Here is a 17,943-nt window from a genome sequence, read left to right on the forward strand (position 1 = left end):
ATTTTACTTGAAGGTGTCAAATTTGACACCTCTGATGTAATGTAATCGTGTGACGTGTCCAAGCTTCACTTATCGGCTTGCATCACTCTGACAATTGAATTTCACTAAATAGAAAGGCATGCACTACTCTAACAATAGTGTCGTTAAATATCTCATATCAAAAAAATAAAATATAGAAATTTCACTTAATTGGCAAATAAGACATTCATTTATAAGTTAATTTATTACATTGAATTTTTCTAAACGACCTTGTCTAAGCTTATACTCAATTCTCAGGTTTTTCTTTTTACTCCTCATTCGGTTTTGCCCTTTGCATTTGTCGATGCGTATTCAAATGTTTGACAATTTGTTTCAATGAAATTTCTCAAGTCTTAGTTCATACATCCTCTCATCCCCTTCTTTTCGCCTTTTGAAATTATTTATTTTTCACATCAAGGATTTCATATTAAGTTTAGATTACGAGCTTTAATTGGGATGTGGCTCAGATAAAGGCAAATCTTTGTTTTTAGTAAACTTTTATTGTTTCTGCTAGCTATTGAGTACAAAACCGTATTTTTGTATCAGAACTATTTTTCACAAAATTAATATATTAGTACTTTATTAAAAAAAAAAGGCTCCTTGGGATAGCTCGAAGTTCTTGAAGAAAGAAGAAGGCTGACTACAATTGCATAGTTAGGTGAATTTGATACTTTATTGGTTGATTAGGAAAAACTTGCCATATCGGCCAATTTTTCAAAATGGGTCATTTTTGCGAAGTAATTTCTAGGGCCATAATTATTAGGAGTTTGAAGCCATATAAGCCTTAGTGAGGTATTTTCATGTCTTTGAGGTCATCATTGTTGAGTTTATACTAATAGCCACCCTTGGCCACGTAGGGCATTTGCAAAAATAGCCCAATCATGTCTTGCATGTGTCAAATAGGAGGTGTTGTGGCGTCGCATAGTGTCTCGAGTCACTAACTCTATTTGGTCTTATTTTCTCATTCATGTAGGGATCCATGTACCTGAGTTCAAGCATGACAGATACCCAGGACCATCACATTTAGGAGCTTGTTTGAGGAAACTTTTAATGTTTTAAGTATATTTTTGTGGTATTTTTTTACTTTCTAGTCATGTCTAGCAGTATTCAGTCTTTTAGTTGGTGTAAGAGTTTGTCGTAGTATAGTTGAGTTTGGCGAGTCTTTTGTCATCGTACTTCCCATTTTGTATTTGAAAACCAAAAAAAATATAAATGAAAAATCTAAAAAGATTTTTGTTTTTATTTTATTTTGTCCATTACTTTTCCAGAACTATGCTTGGTCTGATTCATGTGGAACATGAAACGTAGTCAACCTACATCGGGTTCGATCGAATTATTTTTGAAATTAAAAGAAAGAAAAAAAGAAAAAGGAAAAAAAAAAGAAAAGAAGAAGTTGTGGGATGTGAGAAATGGGATATAAGATAAGAGCGATAATCAGAAAGAAAAGAGAGGGAAGATAATGAAAAATCAAGGAGCGCAAGGAAAAAAAATGAAGAGGAAAATGGGTAAGAAGAGTGGACTGGGATGATGCCAATATGACCTTCGTACCCTCGAAGTCATTTTAGAACCGATAACTGTGACTAGGTGCATTACATTAAATGTGAGATTATCTTATATCAAATGCCTAACGCTAACGTGATGGCTTTATTTTGTTCCTCTTTTTTATCTTCGTTATAGCAGAAGGGTGGTTGGTTTGTTGTTCTTAAACTGGTAACTTTTTCCTACAACATAAAGCCGAAAAGCAATGACAGACGACAACGGAATTGAGTTGGTTGATACTGGTGCTCGAAGATAATTGTTTGAACAAGACACTGGGTTGGTTGAAGAGGTAAGGATGTTAAGATAACACATGGCGGACATGTATCAGGCTGGATGACCGGGAAGGCACCACCCCTGCCACCACCTAGCTTCCGAGATGCTACCCTCACCCAAGCTCCGGTCATAGTGTCCGATGATCCACCATATTCTCCTGATTTTCCCTCTTATCATAGCTCTCCCAACCTCCCTAGTAGCTCCATTGTTCGTCCTCTAACTACATTTCATAAAAATAACCCTCATGTCATGTCCGTTATTCCCACTATCACAACTTCTCAACAACCTTTTTTTCATAGATCCAACAGTGAATACCAATTCAAACCTCTTGATACCCAATACTACCCCCCCAGAGTTGGCCCACCAGGTCCCGGACTCATATAATCACAACTCTCAAAATGAGCCTCATGTTGAGAATGAGAAGTTCACAAGGAAAGAAGAGCGAGATGAGATATCCAGAAAGATGAAAGGTATAGAACAATCCTTAAAGAACATGAGGTTCATTTTGAAAATTCAGATTAACATGTCTTACAATGACCTGTATGTGTTTCCTAATATTCATCTGCCCACGGGTTTAAAATACCAAAGTTTTAACTTGTATGATGGGCGTGGAGATCCAGTAGCCCATATGAGGGGTTATTGCAGTGAAATGAGAAGTGTTGGCGGGAAAGATGAGTTGTTGATGGCGTATTTCAATGAGAGCTTGAGTGGGGCAGCCTTGAAATGGTATACTCATCAAAATGTCAGTAAGTGGTATGCATGGGATGACATGGCTCAAGATTTTGTTTGACACTTTCAGTACAATATAGACATTATCCCAGATCGTTCCTCCCTATCTAAGATGGAAAAGAAACCCGAAGAAAGTTTTAAGGAGTTTGGACTCAGATGGAGGGAACAAGCTGCTCGGGTCAGTCCCCTGATTGATGAAGAAGAAATGGTTAAGCTTTTCCTACAAGATCATGGACCCACCTACTTCAGTCATTTGATCCTGGCTTTAGGTAAACCATTCAATGATGTGGTAAAAATGGAGTAGATGGTAGAAAAAGGAATCAAGTCAGGCAAAATCATGAAGCTATTCTGCATTGAAAGGTACTACAAAAGATATTCAGAACATCTCAGTAAGTTTGGTTTGGGGGGGGGGGAAGAGAAATAGAAAAGATGTTGTTGAGCCCCGCCAACGACAAGATCCAGTGTGTATTCTTGCTCAACGCTTTCAGCCTCAACATCGACCCCATGAATATCACCATACTCCAGATAATCCTCCCCAATGCTACTTCTCTCCACAAAATCCCCAAAGTCATACATCACCTACCTGGTACTCTATCTACAATGCACCGCCATATGCTCCACATCTACAAGACCCGCAATAGCCCGCACCACCTCCACAAGCGTCTTACCCACCTCTACAAGCATATAGACCACCTACCCGCAAGAGGTTCCAACTGAAGCCGGAGCACAAAATGAAAAAGGCAGCAACAAAAGGAAAAATCTTTCACTCATATTAGAGAATCATATGCCAGTTTATTCTAAAAGTTGAGGTAATTGGACATGTTGAAGCCGATTCAGATAAAAATATTGAACCCCCTTCCAAAGAATTTTGCTTATTCTCAAAGGTGCACATACTGCTCTAATGCCCCGGGCACATCATAGAAAGATATTGGAATTTGAAAAGATCTGTCCAGAAACTTATTGACGCAGGTGACATTATCGTGCAAAATCTAGATGCAGCGGATACTAGCCAAAGTCCATTGGATGTTTATAATGAGACGCATATGGTGGGCATGATTTGTGTTGGAAAAGAATATGAGAACTCTTCTGAGTTTCTTGGCGAGCCACTCGCCGTGAAGTTTTCAGTGCTATCAGTCTTTGTTCCAGAAGTTGATCTCAAGAACGAGTCGGCAAAAGGGACCCAAAAGCTATTCGCTAAGGTCAACGTGACAAAGACTTGTGAAGGTCCTAGTAATATCGATGTGCGACTCAGTGGCTAAGATGTCGAGCTTGGTAATTGGAAAGACACTCATTTCTTGGCTAGCTAGGGAGGAGTTTTGGTGGTTTATTTTGTTGTCATTTTTGCTGTTCGGGTTATTTCAGTATTGTAATCTAGAAATTGTCTTGTGACTCAAACCCTTCTATCTTTTTATTTTGCCTGGATCGATTAGTCTTGTTACCTCGTTTAGTGTTATTTAGGTCGTTCCAGGGTTGTAACCCAAGTTTTATTTTGCTTGTTTTGTTGTTCAAACCCTTTCACCATCCGTCTAATGCAATCTCACATTTTTTGTTATTTCTAGTACGTTTTTGTTTAGTTCTCTTTTCCTTTTATAGTTCTTTTCATGTTGACTCTAGTGACATGACATGCACGTGAAATTCTCAGCTTGGTCTTAAAAGTTAGTCAAATGGTGAAGCAATGAAACAAGGTTTGAAGATGACAGGGACATTTGAGGGAAATAAGTAAAGACTTGGACATTTTGAGATCATTTAAAGCCCGAATTATGTGAAACTGGGGCAGATAGTTTGGGAAGTTAATAGGACGACAAGAATTTGTTACAAGAGAGTGCGTCCCAGACAATTTGAAGCAAGCAACTTTGAGTTCAAGTGTATCTCAAGTTACAAGGTAAAGCCAATGAAGTTTTTCCCAAACTGACAGAAGGTATCCATTGTGAAGTAGAAATCACCCAACGAGAGTTCTGTACTTGACAAGGCACTAAAGAAAAGTGGAAGGCATATTAGTGATATCAATGCCACAGCTAAAGCAATGTTGTGCATGATCTTCATTTTTTATCCTCAAGCTGCATGTGTTGTACTTGGCATTTTCAGAGATTGGGAGGCCCTCTTTCAGCTACCTAAACACTTTATACCATTCGGTAACCCTTTGAGCATGTATTAATTTCTTTGACCTCCCCTCTTTTGGAATCGAGTTAGAGTCTCTAAAAAATTTCATGTCCCCATAAGGTTTGTTTTAGAAGTTCATCCCGGAAGAAAATAGAGAAAAAAAAAAGAGAAGAAAGGGAAAAGAGATAAAGAAAAAGAAAGACAAAAGAGAAAAAGAAAAAGAAAAAAGAAAAAATAACAACAACAAAAAGTATTCTTTTGAACTACGTTCGACCTGATTCTTGTATCAACGAGATACGTAGGCAGCCTTACTCTAGGGTTCGGTCACACCAAGTCAAAAATTCTGAAATTTCTCACTTCAAAAGAAACTGAGGCATAAGTTTTTATTTTCTATAAAAGACGGTTCCAAAAGTTGTAAATTTATACCCCATTTTGTCTTAGTTTGAATTTGAGCCTTCATGGCTTTCTTTTTTTCTAACCTTGTCCAAAAGCCATATTACAGTCCAGAAAAGATCTTCCAGATAATCTTTTAGAGTGCCGAGTTAGACATGCCAGGAGCATATAATATTTTTACCATGGTCAACACCTTATCATCTACAGAATCAGAGGAAATAAGAAGAAAAAAATAAAATGAGAGAGTCTTATTGGTGAAAACCCTCACGGGCACCATAAGGTGACAGTGAGTTGAGATAAAGGACAAAATGGGAGAGGCTTGATGGTGAAAACCCTTCGGGGTACCACAAGTCGAATAAGGATTGTGAATTAGATAGGACAATTAGAGCATTGAAGCCTAGTTTCACAGCTTAGAGGTATGACAAAAGTGGAAGATTAGACTTGCTTGACAAATTAGGCTACTTAATCCAAAAATGCATGTCATGGTCATTAGAGTTGGTATCCACATCTCATAAGTTTCTACTTTGTAATTTTCTTGTTAGATATCATCTCTTTCCATTGTCCGCTTACTATGTTTCTCTTGCTTTGTTTAAGTCCTCTTTTTGAGTTTGTTTGATTAGAACAAGTGAGAAATGACTTCAAAATTTGATACCAGCTTTCCAATTGCACAAAGCGGAGTTTGGCTAGCACATCAAAGCGACATAAGTCAGGAAAGAGTAGTATGCACACTGAGTTGGCGACAATTGACGTGTTGTGGGGTTTATGTGAAATGTAAAGGTTCGGTAAATGTCAATTCATGAGCACAATGCAACAGTTAGAGGGATTGGAGTTTAAACGGATCAAAGGTGTTTTCTGTGATAAGAGTTGACAGAAAAATAGTTAGTCAATAACGAGCAAGGTCTTTCAAGTTGAAATCAAAGTTATCATGGCAAGTGAAGGAGCAATCGCCCTTAAGGTCAAGGCCACGAACCAACCACCATGTTTATAACTCACAAGTTTTCTTTATTTGAAACAGGGACAAAGACTATGTCCAAATCAAAGCTTGGAAGCTTGAAAATTTTGGATGTCGTGCCTAAATTTTGCCAGCACAAAGGCTGTTTGAGAAGACCATTACGTCCTAGGCATTTTCCTAGTTGAGAAGAACCGTACCTCCTAGGCATTCTCCATAGTCGGAAGAGTCTTCAGTTTTCCTTAAGTTTAGGGGTCCCGCCTGCAAAATAAGGTTAATTTTAGTTCCTCAAGTTATTAATCTTTAGCTTTCCTTAAGTTCAGGGGTCTCGCTTGGAGAATAGGGCCAGTTTTTGTTTCCTAAGTTTTCAGTCTTTTGCTTTCCTTAAGTTCAGGGGTCCCGCCTAGAGAATAAGGTCAATTTTTGTTTCCTTACGTTTTTAGTTTTTAGTTTTCCTTTAGTTCAAGGGTCCCGCTTGGAGAATAGGGTCATATTTTAGTTTTTCTTTAGTTCAGGGGTCTCGCCTGGAGAATATGGTCGGATTTTAGTTTTCTTAAGTTGTTAATCTTTAGTTTTTCTTTAGTTCAGGGGTCCCGCCTGTAGAATAGGGTCAATTTTAGTTTTCTTAAGTTGTTAATCTTTAGTTTTTCTTAAGTTCAGGGGTCCCTCCTGTAGAATAGGATCAGCTTTTAGTTTCTTACGTTGTTAATCTTTAGCATTCCTTTAGTCCAGGAGTCCCGCCTCAAGAATTGGGTCAATCTTTTAGTTTCCTTAAGTTGTTAATTTTTAGTTTTCTTAAGTTTAGGGGTCCCGCCTAGAGCATTTGGGTCAGTTTTTAGTTTTCTTAAGTTGTTAATCTTTAGTTTTACTTGAGTTCACGGTCCCGCCTGGAAAAAAGGGTCAGTTTTTGGTTTCTTAAGTTGTTAATCTTTAAGTTCAGGGGTCCCGCCTGGAGAATATGGTCAGTTTTAGTTTTCTTAAGTTGTTAATCTTTAGCATTCCTTTGGTTCAGGGGTCCCGCATGAAGAATAAGGTTAGTTTTTAGTTTCCTTAAGTTGTTAGTCTTTAGTTTTACTTGAGTGCAGGGGTTCCGCTTGTAGAATAGGGTCAATTTTAGTTTTCTTAAGTTGTTAATCTTTAGTTTTCCTTAAGTTCAGGAGTCCCGCCTATAGAATATGGTCAACTTTTAGTTTCTTTAAGTTGTTAATCTTTAGTTTTTCCTGATGTTTAGGGGTCCCACATGGAGAATAGGGTCACTTTTTAATTTTTTTAAGTTGTTAATTCTTTGCACTCCTTTAGTTCAGGGGTCCCGCCTGGAGAATATGGTCAGTTTCTAGTTTTCTTAAGTTGTTAATTTTTAGCTTTTCTTGAGTTTAGGGGTCCCGCCTGGAGAATATGGTCAGTTTTTAGTTTAGTAATGCTAAGTTTATAGTTTTCCTTCAAGTTCACTCATAGGAGACACACTTCCTAGTCTGAGTCATTCAAGTTTCACCCATATGAGGCGCACTTCCTAGTTTGGGTCATTCAGGTTATACCTTTTAGGAGACACACTTCCTAGTTTGGGTCATTCAGGTTATACCTTTCAGGAGACACACTTTCTAGTTTAGGTCATTCAGTTTTACTCTAAGGAGATGTATTTCCTAGTCTAAGTTTCTTAGTTTTACTCACAAGAGACGCACATTTTAGTCGAGTCTTTAGCTTTACTCTCATCATTGCATCCTTTATCAATAACATAGGTGATTTACAGTTTTGCTAACAGCTCATAAATCTTCTTAATGCAGTATGAGGCAGAAAATTTTATTTGTTGTGTTGTTTTGATTGCAGGTACCACCTGGAGAACGAGGGTCAATATTTCAGAAATCGGTTTTAAGTTCAAATCAGAGAAGTACCAAGAGCCCGCCCGAAGAACAGGATCAACTTTCAGTTTCTTTCAAGATCAAGAAGGAGGATCCCGCCCGAAGAACATGGTCAACTTTCAATTTCCAGTTCATGTCAGAGGCACTAGGAGCCCGCCTGAAAAACATGGTCAATTTTTAGATTTCAAGTTCGAGTTAGAGAAGCATTAGGAGCTCGCCTGAAAAACAAGGTCAACTTTCAGTTTTCAAGTGAGAGGCACCAGGATCCCTCCTGAAGAATAGGGTTAACCTCCAGTTTTTTTTCCAATTCAAATCAGAAGTAGCACAAGCCGCCTGGAGAGCAAGGTTTGCAAGCTCAAGTCTACTCCAAGTTCAAGTTTATTTCAAGTGCAAGCAGCAGGATGCCCGCCTGAAGAACGGGGTCAACTTTCAGTTTTCTTCAAGTTCAAGTCAGCAGGATGCCCACCTGAAGAATATGGTGAATTTTCAGTTTCATGTTGAAGGATCAAGTGGAGATTCAAGGAAGATTCAAGATAAGAAGTAGATAGGATCTTGTATTTTTCTTTTCTTTCTGTTATAATTTTTGCTTTCAATTTATGATGTAATGGCAGGAACCGCGGACCGAAACCTCGACGACACTTCAATAGACTCTCCACCTTGGTATCATCCTCTACTTCTCCTACTTCTGAACTACGCGTGGTCTGATTCCTTTATAGCCAAGGATATGTAGGCATCTCAGATACCAGGGCTCAGTCATAGTCTTTTTATCAATCTTTATTTCAAATAAGTGTCGGGTCAGAACCAATTACGTTGCTTACTTAATTCTTTGCTCCAAAATTCTTCGAGTTTCCAAGCAAAAATGGGCAGCTGTAAGCACGTAATTTTTGAGCCGTCGATTGTTCAAGCTACTCCAATATTCTATACATATCTATTTGAGTTTATATTAATTTTATAGGATTTTAGTATATATAAGTACTTTTACTTTTATTTTTATTTTTGTTGTTTTGAGTATTCAAAAATCAAAAAACAAAATAGGCTCATCTTTATAATACCCATCTCATCGTACATTTTATTATTACTTGGTTTAAGGTTTTTAGCATTTTTATAATGATATTATTTTAATTCTACTAGGATTTTAATTTACTTATCTTCACTTTTATTTTAATATAATATCCTAAGAATACAAAAAATAGTTTCATATTTTAATATAGTCTAGTTTAATTAATTAGAGTTGATTTTTGCATTGTATAGTATTTTTATCTTATATTAAAGGGATATAACTAAGATTTTGGACAACATTTTTTAGAGTCTTGGAGCCCGGACCCAATTTGGCGTAACCCTGAGCCCAATCTCCCTTAGCCCACACAACCCATCAGATTTTACAACACAAGAAAAAACCTAAGAAGCTCTAGAGCCTCACCCACCTCCCTTCACAAAGAACGGCCGCCCACCCCCAGAAAAAAGACGAGCCTCTCCACCCTCAAGAAAACCCGCCGGGAACCGCCCCACCCCCTCTTCACCCTGACTGTCGCTCCTCTCCCTTCCCTTTTCCCGTCTCTCTCTGCCCATTTCTCTGCTCGCTGCGTCTCTGTTGCTCCTCCATCTTCTTCGCCAGCGATGGCAAGGCGACAGTGACGACATTGTTTAACCATTTTCCTTCTATATTTCTCACTTTGTTCTTTATTTTACGGGTAAACAGATCTGAAATAAAAATAAATAAATAGAGGGGAACTTCAAAAGAAAAAAACGAGAACTACAGTCACAAAACAGAGGAGTTTTGAATTCTTTTGCTTCTTCTTAAAGGTCAGGAAACCAGAATCAACAGAAAAAAAATCGAACCTAAGGCTACCCGAAAATACTTTGTCGACCAGTATCCAAAAGCACACAACCTCTCATCCTTAAGCTCCATTTATTGCAAAGCTTTGGCGGAATTCGAAGAGGTGCTGCCGAGGTCTTTGGCGGAATTCGAGTTTGCCGGCGAGTTTTGGTTTGTTGGTCTTGGTCGAAATTTTCATTCCGGATTTTGTTCGAGTTTCACTGGCATAGATTTCAGTCTATTAGAGTATTAGCTTTGAAGCTTTGTCCGGTGTTTGTCTCTGCTATGAAGCTTTGTTAAAAGAGCTTTTCTTTATTGAATCAAAAATAGAGTTTTGTCTTCACTAAAGCTTATTTCGAGCTGTTTGTTGATATGTTGTTCGAGGTTTGAGTGGTCGAGTCGTCGTTCGAGGTATCCATTTGCGGTTTTGTGTCCAGTCGATGGTTCGTGTTTGAGTCGAGTTACATTGATGTCCATTTTAGCCGCTGCATACGTTGCCAAAGCTACTTAATTGGAGCCCTACTTTGAGGTACATTTCTTGACATCGCTTCCTTATTTCATTGACTTTATATGCTTGTTGATTCTTAGAGGATTGATTGTATGAGCTGGTTGTTTATTTTGCATGATTAGGTGTTATGCATGCTTCATGTGTTAGATCTCTATTGAGTTTAAACTAAATGTTCTTGGCCTGAAGTTGATATGTCTTCTTTGTTTTGGTGGGTTTTGTCTTCTACTGATTCCTCCCTTACCATAGCTTATTTAGTTTAAAATCACAATTCAAAAGTACAGTGTTGTATTTGAGATTTGAAAGAAAAGATTGAAGTTGGATGTGGGTTTGGTTAATAACGAGAAGGAATTTGGGCATAAGAAAGATTTTATTATTCTCCATTTTATTTCTCTTTTAATTACTCGGGTCGCTAGGAGCATGCTAGGCCGACCACATTTGGGTAGGCAAACCTTTAGGGCGTTTGTGTTTTAGTTTTTGTTGAGGCGAGAGGTTGTCCCTTCAGTCGATTATCTTATCCGTGGAATGCCCTGAAAGAACTTTGTAAATATTCTGGAGGCTGTGACGAGCTTGTGAAGGAAGCATAGATATAGGATTGTTAATATTTTATTTTTCTTTTCTTTTGTTTATTAGGTGTGAATAACCTTGAGCCCCTTCTGTGTTTATTTTTGCTCTTTGTGTGTTTTTACCTCAATTTGAATATTTTAAAAGCCAATTGGATCATGTACGCAACCGTGACTATCACGGGACTCGGGAATGCCTAACACCTTCTCCCGGGTTAAATGAACCCCTTACTCAAAATCTCAGGTGCAAACTAGTTTAGAGTCAAATATGTTTTTAAGGGAAAATTGCATTTAAATGGTGACATGGCACACTGAGATTACATGCCAAGTGGCGACTCTGAGATAATTCCTTTTAAATAAATGTTTTGTCACTTTCTAATTGAAAAACCCTTTGGAGCTTCAAAAATCTGTTTATTAAAAAAAGGCTCCTTGGGATAGCTCGAGGTTCTTGAAGAAAAAAGAAGGCTGACTACAGTTGCATAGTTAGGTGAATTTGATACTTTATTGGTTGATTATGTTCAAAATTTTCCATTTACTTTCTTAGCAAAAGTTGATAACCTTATGTCAGGTTTATAGTTTATTTGCTCCTTTCCATTTTAACTCTTTTAGGGAGTAATTTTTGTTAGCAAGCTGAACTCTTTTGGGCCAAACCGGAGGTTGTTACATTGAAATTCTATAAATCTCAGCTTAGTGTACCTAAGACTTCTGCGTTGGTTGGGTTGGGTTATGCCCTTTTATTTGGTCCAAATTAACCAATCCTTATTGACTCGAGTAAACTTTGGGTGTGTTGGATCTTAACTTTATTCTACCAAAATCCATTTTAGCTGGTCCAAAATCTATTCGACCTGCCCCTTTGACATCCCTAGTTAGGTGAGCAATATGGTGTCAGAATGAGTTCAAAGTCTACAAAGGTATCTATGTTTATGTTTGACATGATTCTTTGTGTATGTGGGATGGAAAGTTAACATATATTTCGTCCTAATATTGAATGCTTATATGCCTCATGCCCATTATGGACTTGCACAGTTTTGATGGTGAGCAGGAAACGTAAAATGAATTCCAAGTAATAGTAGCGTTACTTCTGATGCAATCATGATACACATATGTTTGTATATTGATTTTATGTCTACATTTGACTTCAAGATTAAATTCATGTATTTAGCTTTATTAACGTGCGAGTATATCTTATATTCACATAACGTGAACATAGGTTTTTGTTTCTACGTGGCAGATATTACTCTTGATGTCTGTTGAACGAACTTTGAAGAAGCTAGTTTCTGGTGTCATCCTTGATTTGGATGGTACACTTCTTAATACAGGTTGGTAGTGCTAGTGTTGTTTGACTTTACATTTTTTTGAGAACAATATTTTTTTTTGTTGAGAATATTTGACCGTCCCCTTCTAAAATTATATTCTTGGCCATTCTCCTAAATCATTCATGGTATTTGTTCTTCATAACTATGAATTTCTACTCCATTATTTAAAATCATAAGTGACGAGCGCAAAACCAATGTGTGAAACAAGGCTCGCTAGAGATAATATAGTATTAAATCGTCTCCACAGGGATTGGTTTAAATAATGTTCTAATAAATCTTCAGCTTAACACTATCCAGGAAATACGCCTTTGATTTATGTTATTATCAACTAATATTAAAAACTTAAATTATCGATTGTGAGAAAATAATAGAAATTTAATGACTAAGTAGCAACGATTGAATATCAAGGTGAGAAGTAAGGGCTGTGACAAGATATGTGATCAACTATTATTCCGGGTAACTTCGTGCTAAGTTCACTCTTAATTTCTATTGACTCTTACGATTTCAACAGATGATTAGGCTATCTTACTGATTCAAATTCTTCCTCCGAATGAATGAGAGTTCCGTTAACCAACCTAATGACAGGTTTTAGGAACATATGCGAATATACAGTGAATGAAAGATTTTTCAAAGAACGTCTCTCGACTATTCTTCTAAATTTGGTCAATTCTCTAAGCTTTTTCGGTTACCTAAGAGGTGTAAAATCAACCCAAACAAGATAACACGATGCGAATTGCAACAACACTTGTCTTTCGATTAAAGTAAAACCACAACTTGGCTTTGCAATTCAATTAATACTCATTCAACGAATTCGTGCAATTAACATGAAGTAAAGCCCCAAAACACTAGCCAATCACAATATCCGTCAATAACCCTAAGGAAGATTACTCCATAGTGAAGAAGTTATTCATCACAAGAGTATTAGAAGAACAAGAAGACATTACAATTCCCAAAATCAAACAAACTTCCGTATTGAATGAATTGGATGAAGTAATTTGAGTCTCCGCTGTTTCCTTGCCTTCTTCTCTCCCAAAAGTTGCTCTAAAATCCGAGATACCCTGTTTTTAGACAAGCTAGGCTTCATATAGGTCAAAAGGAGTCGCCTCCGAAATTACAAAAATTGGCCCGGGTAAAGTTTCCGGAAGTGGACGTGCGCGGCTGCGCACATGGAGGTGTGATCGCGCACCTCTGGCAGTGCACTGCGTTACTTGTGCGCTCAAGTGCGCGCTGGAGGGGGTCTCATGCGCGGTCGCACATCTGGTTTAACCTCCTGCTCAACTCTTTGTTTCTCCCATTAAGTGCACTATTCGTCCGTTAATATCCGAAAATGATCCCGACTTAATCCTTGGGCTTTTACTCGGACTTCAAAGCTCCAAAATAGCTCGAATTAGCTCAACCTCTTCATAACTCGGAATCACTCCGATAAGGCACAAAATACACTCAGTACAAAACAATACCATTTAAAGCTCAAACACTAGTAAAGTGCAGTGTATTAGAGCGCAATTAGCGACCAAAATACGCAATTGTAGCCAACCATCAATAAGCCGGAGTTCTTTTCATTTCCTTCCAATTTTACAATGTCCAATAGCAATATTAAATGCCCGGAAACTTTGAAATTTTGGATAAAGATATTCCCAATTCCACTATCTTTGACTGTTGTAATCTTTACTCTACGTGTAGAATAGATTGTAGTAATTTTTTTTTTATTATTGTTTTGAAGTTCTTTCATCAAATTGTCTTGTTTGAGAATATGCTTAATATGAGATCCCTTAATGCTTAGTGTACTAGCAACTATTTGGAACTTCTATGCAGAATTTGAGATGCACTCCGGCTCTCAAAGATAATGATTATATAATTGTGAAGTACCTTTTGTGTGACAGAAATACCATACTGTTGTAGAGTTAACTGCTGCATAGGATCAAACATATTGCCAATGTCTTCCCTGTGGGCATTTGCGTTTCTTATTACCCTCCTGTTTTCTAATTTTAGTTTGACCTCTTTGTTCTGACAGATGGTGTTGTGAGTGAGATTTTAAAGGCTTTCTTAGTTAAGTATGGAAAGCAATGGGATGGGAGAGAAGCTCCCAAAATAGTCGGGAAAACCCCTACAGAAGCTGCTGCTGCAGTTGTCGAAGATTATGGGCTCCCATTATCAATAGATGAATTTCTTTCACAATTTTACCCAATGCTCTCTGACCAGTAAGAAACCAGCAAAACTAGTTTCATTTCCTTTCTATTTATTGATTGCTACAAACTGAAATTGAATAGACTATTGGAGGATTATTCACATTAAAATATTAATAGGCAGACTATTTTCCTTAAATTCTATTAATGGATGTTAAGGATAATGTTACAAAGCTGTTTTATAGTTGGAGCATGGATGATAGATTGCAAATTAGTTAGTAGAGAATAGAGGACTAGAGACAGAGTTTTGGGGTTTTCATTTTGTTCAAAACCCTTATTGAAAATTAAATAGGTACAAGTGGTAATTATATTGCGGAGAATTACTAATAGGGGAACCAAGTTTTGATCTCCAATTTAGAAAATGCAAATATACATGTTTCTTTCTTTTTATCTTGCTTTTAGTGATATTTATTTATTTATTGATTAGAAAAGAAGATCACCAAAAGAAATAAAGGAAAAACGAGGAATGAAAGAATGAAGCTACATTAACTATTAAAAAAAGAAAAAGAAATGAATATGTTTTGTTTGTTCGTCAATCATCTGTGTTTCTTGTATATTGAACTTGTTGGTTTTTTAAGTTAAATGGAGTGAAGTTTTCCCTTTTCTTTTGTTCTTCTGTTCGGGGAGTTGTGGGGGGGGGGGGGGTAGGAGGAATAAGGGTGATCAACTCACCTATGGTCTTGTTAGTTTGAGGAACATGATTTTCTTGACTCTTGCTGAGAGTGAAAGCAATGTTGGATTGATGTTACCTTTAGAATTCTTTTCTTTGAGCTAGTAAAACTCTGATTGCTTGCGAGAGCTTCTGCTATATAGTTGTGGAACTTGTATATCTATTGTATTTTGCAGATACTTTCCAGTCCAAAGTTCTGATAGAAATTTGTTAATCATTTTGATATAGGTGGCGCAATATCAAAGCTCTTCCAGGGGCCAATCGATTGATTAACCATTTGAGGGGTCATGGTGTACCCATGGCATTGGCTTCAAATTCTTCTCAGTCTAACATAGAGACCAAAATTTTTCATCATCAGGGTAGGGTTTTAAAATATGGTTAGAGAGGTATTTCTTTCCTTGTGAAGGTATTTGCCAGTCCAGCATGTAAGATAGCATTTATGCTTGGTGCTTTGATTGTGATATTCTTTTTTATTTTCAGGATGGAAAGAATCATTCTCTGCCATTGTTGGAGGAGACGAAGTGAAAGCTGGAAAGCCATCTCCTGAAATGTAAGACTGGATGAATTGTTTATCTTTGTCCTCCTCATTTCATAATCTGGTATTGTGGATGTTGAATTAACTCTTGTATATCTTATTCTGGAAGATTTCTTGAAGCAGCTAAAAGACTCAACATGGATCCATCCAGCTTTCTTGTCATTGAAGATTCAATGTGAGTTTTTATCTTCAAAGATTATGTCGATTGTCTAGATCCTATCAGAAGCATAGGAGCACGTTAGAAAATCTAACTACTGGTCAAAAGAAGGAAGAAAAAGAAGGGTATCAGTGGGGTGTTTTACTCCTTAGAAGACATTGAGGGGTTTGTTTGAGTTTATCATGCTCAGCTCAAATTTACACATGTTAAGATGGATATCAACATAGGACTGAATAACGTTAGCTACTAACTTCTGACATCATAATTTATAATTTCTACAGTTATTAGATTTATTTTTTATTTCATGGATAATGAGGTTTAAAATTCCTTGTCATTGCTTTTGCATTTTCTAGGCTGAAATATGGCCCTTTACTCTCTCAAGTCCATATTAGTTTTGAATTGGATGTAGATTGTTTATCTCATAACTTAGTGAAAGTTAACCCGACCAGATACCTATGTTAGACCAGGTGTTACTGCTGCTAAAGCTGCTGGAATGGCAGTTGTGGCTGTACCATCTCTTGCAAAACAGTCTCATCTTTATACTTCCGCTGATGAAGTGATCACTTCTCTTCTAGATTTGCAACTAGAAAATTGGGGATTACCTGCATTTCAAGATAGTAAGTCTTTATGACTGCTTTACTTGTATGGAGTGTGCTTGATTTCTCTTTTAATTTGACTGGAAGCATATGCAGGAATAGAATGTACTTTGCCTTTAGAACCTTGGTATATAGGTGGCCCTGTCATTAAGGGATTTGGGCGCGGCTCAAAGGTTCTTGGGATCCCCACAGGTATACTCGTCGTTATTCCTTCTGCTGAATGGCTAATATAAATGTTTGACTCAGTATCTGTATTCGCTTGAAGTGGCTGTTAGAATTTCACACAAGTTTGTTATTGGAATTTTAGTTTCTTGTGAACCTATCATATCAGAGATTCTGATTTTATGTCAATGTGTTATTTGCATTCGAACATCTACAATTGTTAGATGGGCTTGAAAGATTATTTTCTTGCCTTGTATGGCCTAACAGTTTGATGTTTTTTTTTCTATTCTTATGGTATCAAATATTTTTTCAGCTAATTTATCCCCAGAAGGTTATTCAGCCATTCTTTCAGAACATCCAGCGGGTGTATATTTTGGATGGGCAGGACTATCAGCTCTTGGTGTTTACAAGATGGTCATGAGCATTGGTTGGAATCCATATTTTAATAACACAGAGAAAGCTATAGTAAGTGTGTCGTGACATATTCTTCTTGCTTATTCTTGATTTTTTTTGGTTTGTTGAAGACAACTTTACTTTTTAGGAGCCATGGTTGCTTCATGACTTCAATGAGGACTTTTATGGTGAGGAATTGCACCTAGTTGTTGTGGGCTATATACGGCCGGAGGTATTGTGGCCTAGTTACTCTTATTTTTCTTTTTTTTCTGAAAGCACTTGCTCATATCACCGACTATTTGCAATATTACAGGCCGATTTTTCATCACTTGAAGCCTTGATAGCCAAGATTCACGAGGACAGGAGGATTGCAGAAAGAGCTCTCGAACTTCCTCAATACTTGAAATACAAGGACGATCCATACCTTAAAATCTCTTTGCATTAAGACAATTGAAGATTGTTGGAATTCGTTGTTTCTGATTGGGATTGCATCTGCCCTGTTTTCCTGGTGCAGTCAGAATTATAGCAGAAGAATTTCCGTCAACTACATGGAATTCTATATACAAAAAAAATATAATAATTGACTTTATAACTATTGAGAATAATATTAACCAAGTAGTGTTTATAAAGTGGGTTAAGCATTGTTAAAGTGCTTAAGGTTTGAAGTGTTGTATCCTTGGACTGAGAAGTTCAAGTTCTGGTGTCTTCTAAGTGCCCATTTGGTTCACAAAATAGACTTACTAATGTAATTTTCTTGATTTTTACTTATGGCAGAAGTATTTGTGGTTGTGATTTTGCATTTAGAAGAAATGAGTGGACTTCACATTGAGGCATTTGCATTCTTTCCTTTTAGACACAGTTAAACTGTTGGGAAATATTCTTGGTTAGTTGATAATATACAACTTGTTAATAGTTTGTAAGCATGCAAGCTGGTGCAGATAATAGATTGCTTTCTTTAATGAATCAAATGGCATTTCCTTTTAATCTTTCAATTGAGTAAAATCCTTCATAGCATGAGGCTAGTGACTATCAAGGATATTCGTAGCATGAGGCTACCGACTATTCGGCCCATATTATTGATATTTTTACACCTCTTAAGATACATTTCCTTGTCTTAATCATTAGAAGTTTGTTTAAATTGCCATTTATTGGCAAATATTTTGGAATGAATGCAGTTTGTTACGACAAGT

General features: G+C 37.1%; 1 protein-coding gene across 4 annotated transcripts; it reads left to right on the forward strand.

Moving 5' to 3' along the window:
• Positions 1 to 248: 248 nt before the first annotated feature.
• On the forward strand, positions 249 to 17,582 carry LOC104114381 (bifunctional riboflavin kinase/FMN phosphatase-like). Of its 4 annotated transcripts, XM_009624810.4 has the most exons (12): positions 9,229 to 9,943; positions 10,058 to 10,202; positions 11,973 to 12,060; positions 14,069 to 14,255; positions 15,139 to 15,269; positions 15,391 to 15,460; positions 15,555 to 15,620; positions 16,065 to 16,219; positions 16,295 to 16,390; positions 16,674 to 16,825; positions 16,902 to 16,985; positions 17,067 to 17,582. In XM_009624810.4, the coding sequence occupies exons 3-12, from the start codon at positions 11,985 to 11,987 to the stop codon at positions 17,196 to 17,198; spliced, it is 1,149 nt and encodes a 382-aa protein (XP_009623105.1). In that variant the 5' UTR covers positions 9,229 to 9,943; positions 10,058 to 10,202; positions 11,973 to 11,984; the 3' UTR covers positions 17,199 to 17,582. The 4 variants fall into 4 exon arrangements, with proteins under 4 accessions (XP_070053891.1, XP_009623105.1, XP_009623104.1 ...); XM_070197790.1 differs by lacking the exons at positions 9,229 to 9,943; positions 10,058 to 10,202 and adding an exon at positions 249 to 276 and having other exon boundaries at positions 11,952 to 12,060; XM_009624809.4 differs by having other exon boundaries at positions 9,229 to 10,202; positions 11,952 to 12,060.
• Positions 17,583 to 17,943: the final 361 nt, after the last annotated feature.

Source organism: Nicotiana tomentosiformis, chromosome 3 (assembly GCF_000390325.3).
Source record: "Nicotiana tomentosiformis chromosome 3, ASM39032v3, whole genome shotgun sequence".
Taxonomy (NCBI): domain Eukaryota; kingdom Viridiplantae; phylum Streptophyta; class Magnoliopsida; order Solanales; family Solanaceae; genus Nicotiana; species Nicotiana tomentosiformis.

Excerpts from the sequence above, each read along its gene's own strand:
- LOC104114381 (XM_070197790.1), top strand. The coding sequence starts at position 11,985 with ATGTCTGTTGAACGAACTTTGAAGAAGCTAGTTTCTGGTGTCATCCTT. Across the intron at positions 12,061-14,068 it reads TGGTACACTTCTTAATACAG|ATGGTGTTGTGAGTGAGATT; the intron begins GTTGGTAGTGCT and ends TTGTTCTGACAG. Across the intron at positions 16,986-17,066 it reads TGGGCTATATACGGCCGGAG|GCCGATTTTTCATCACTTGA; the intron begins GTATTGTGGCCT and ends GCAATATTACAG.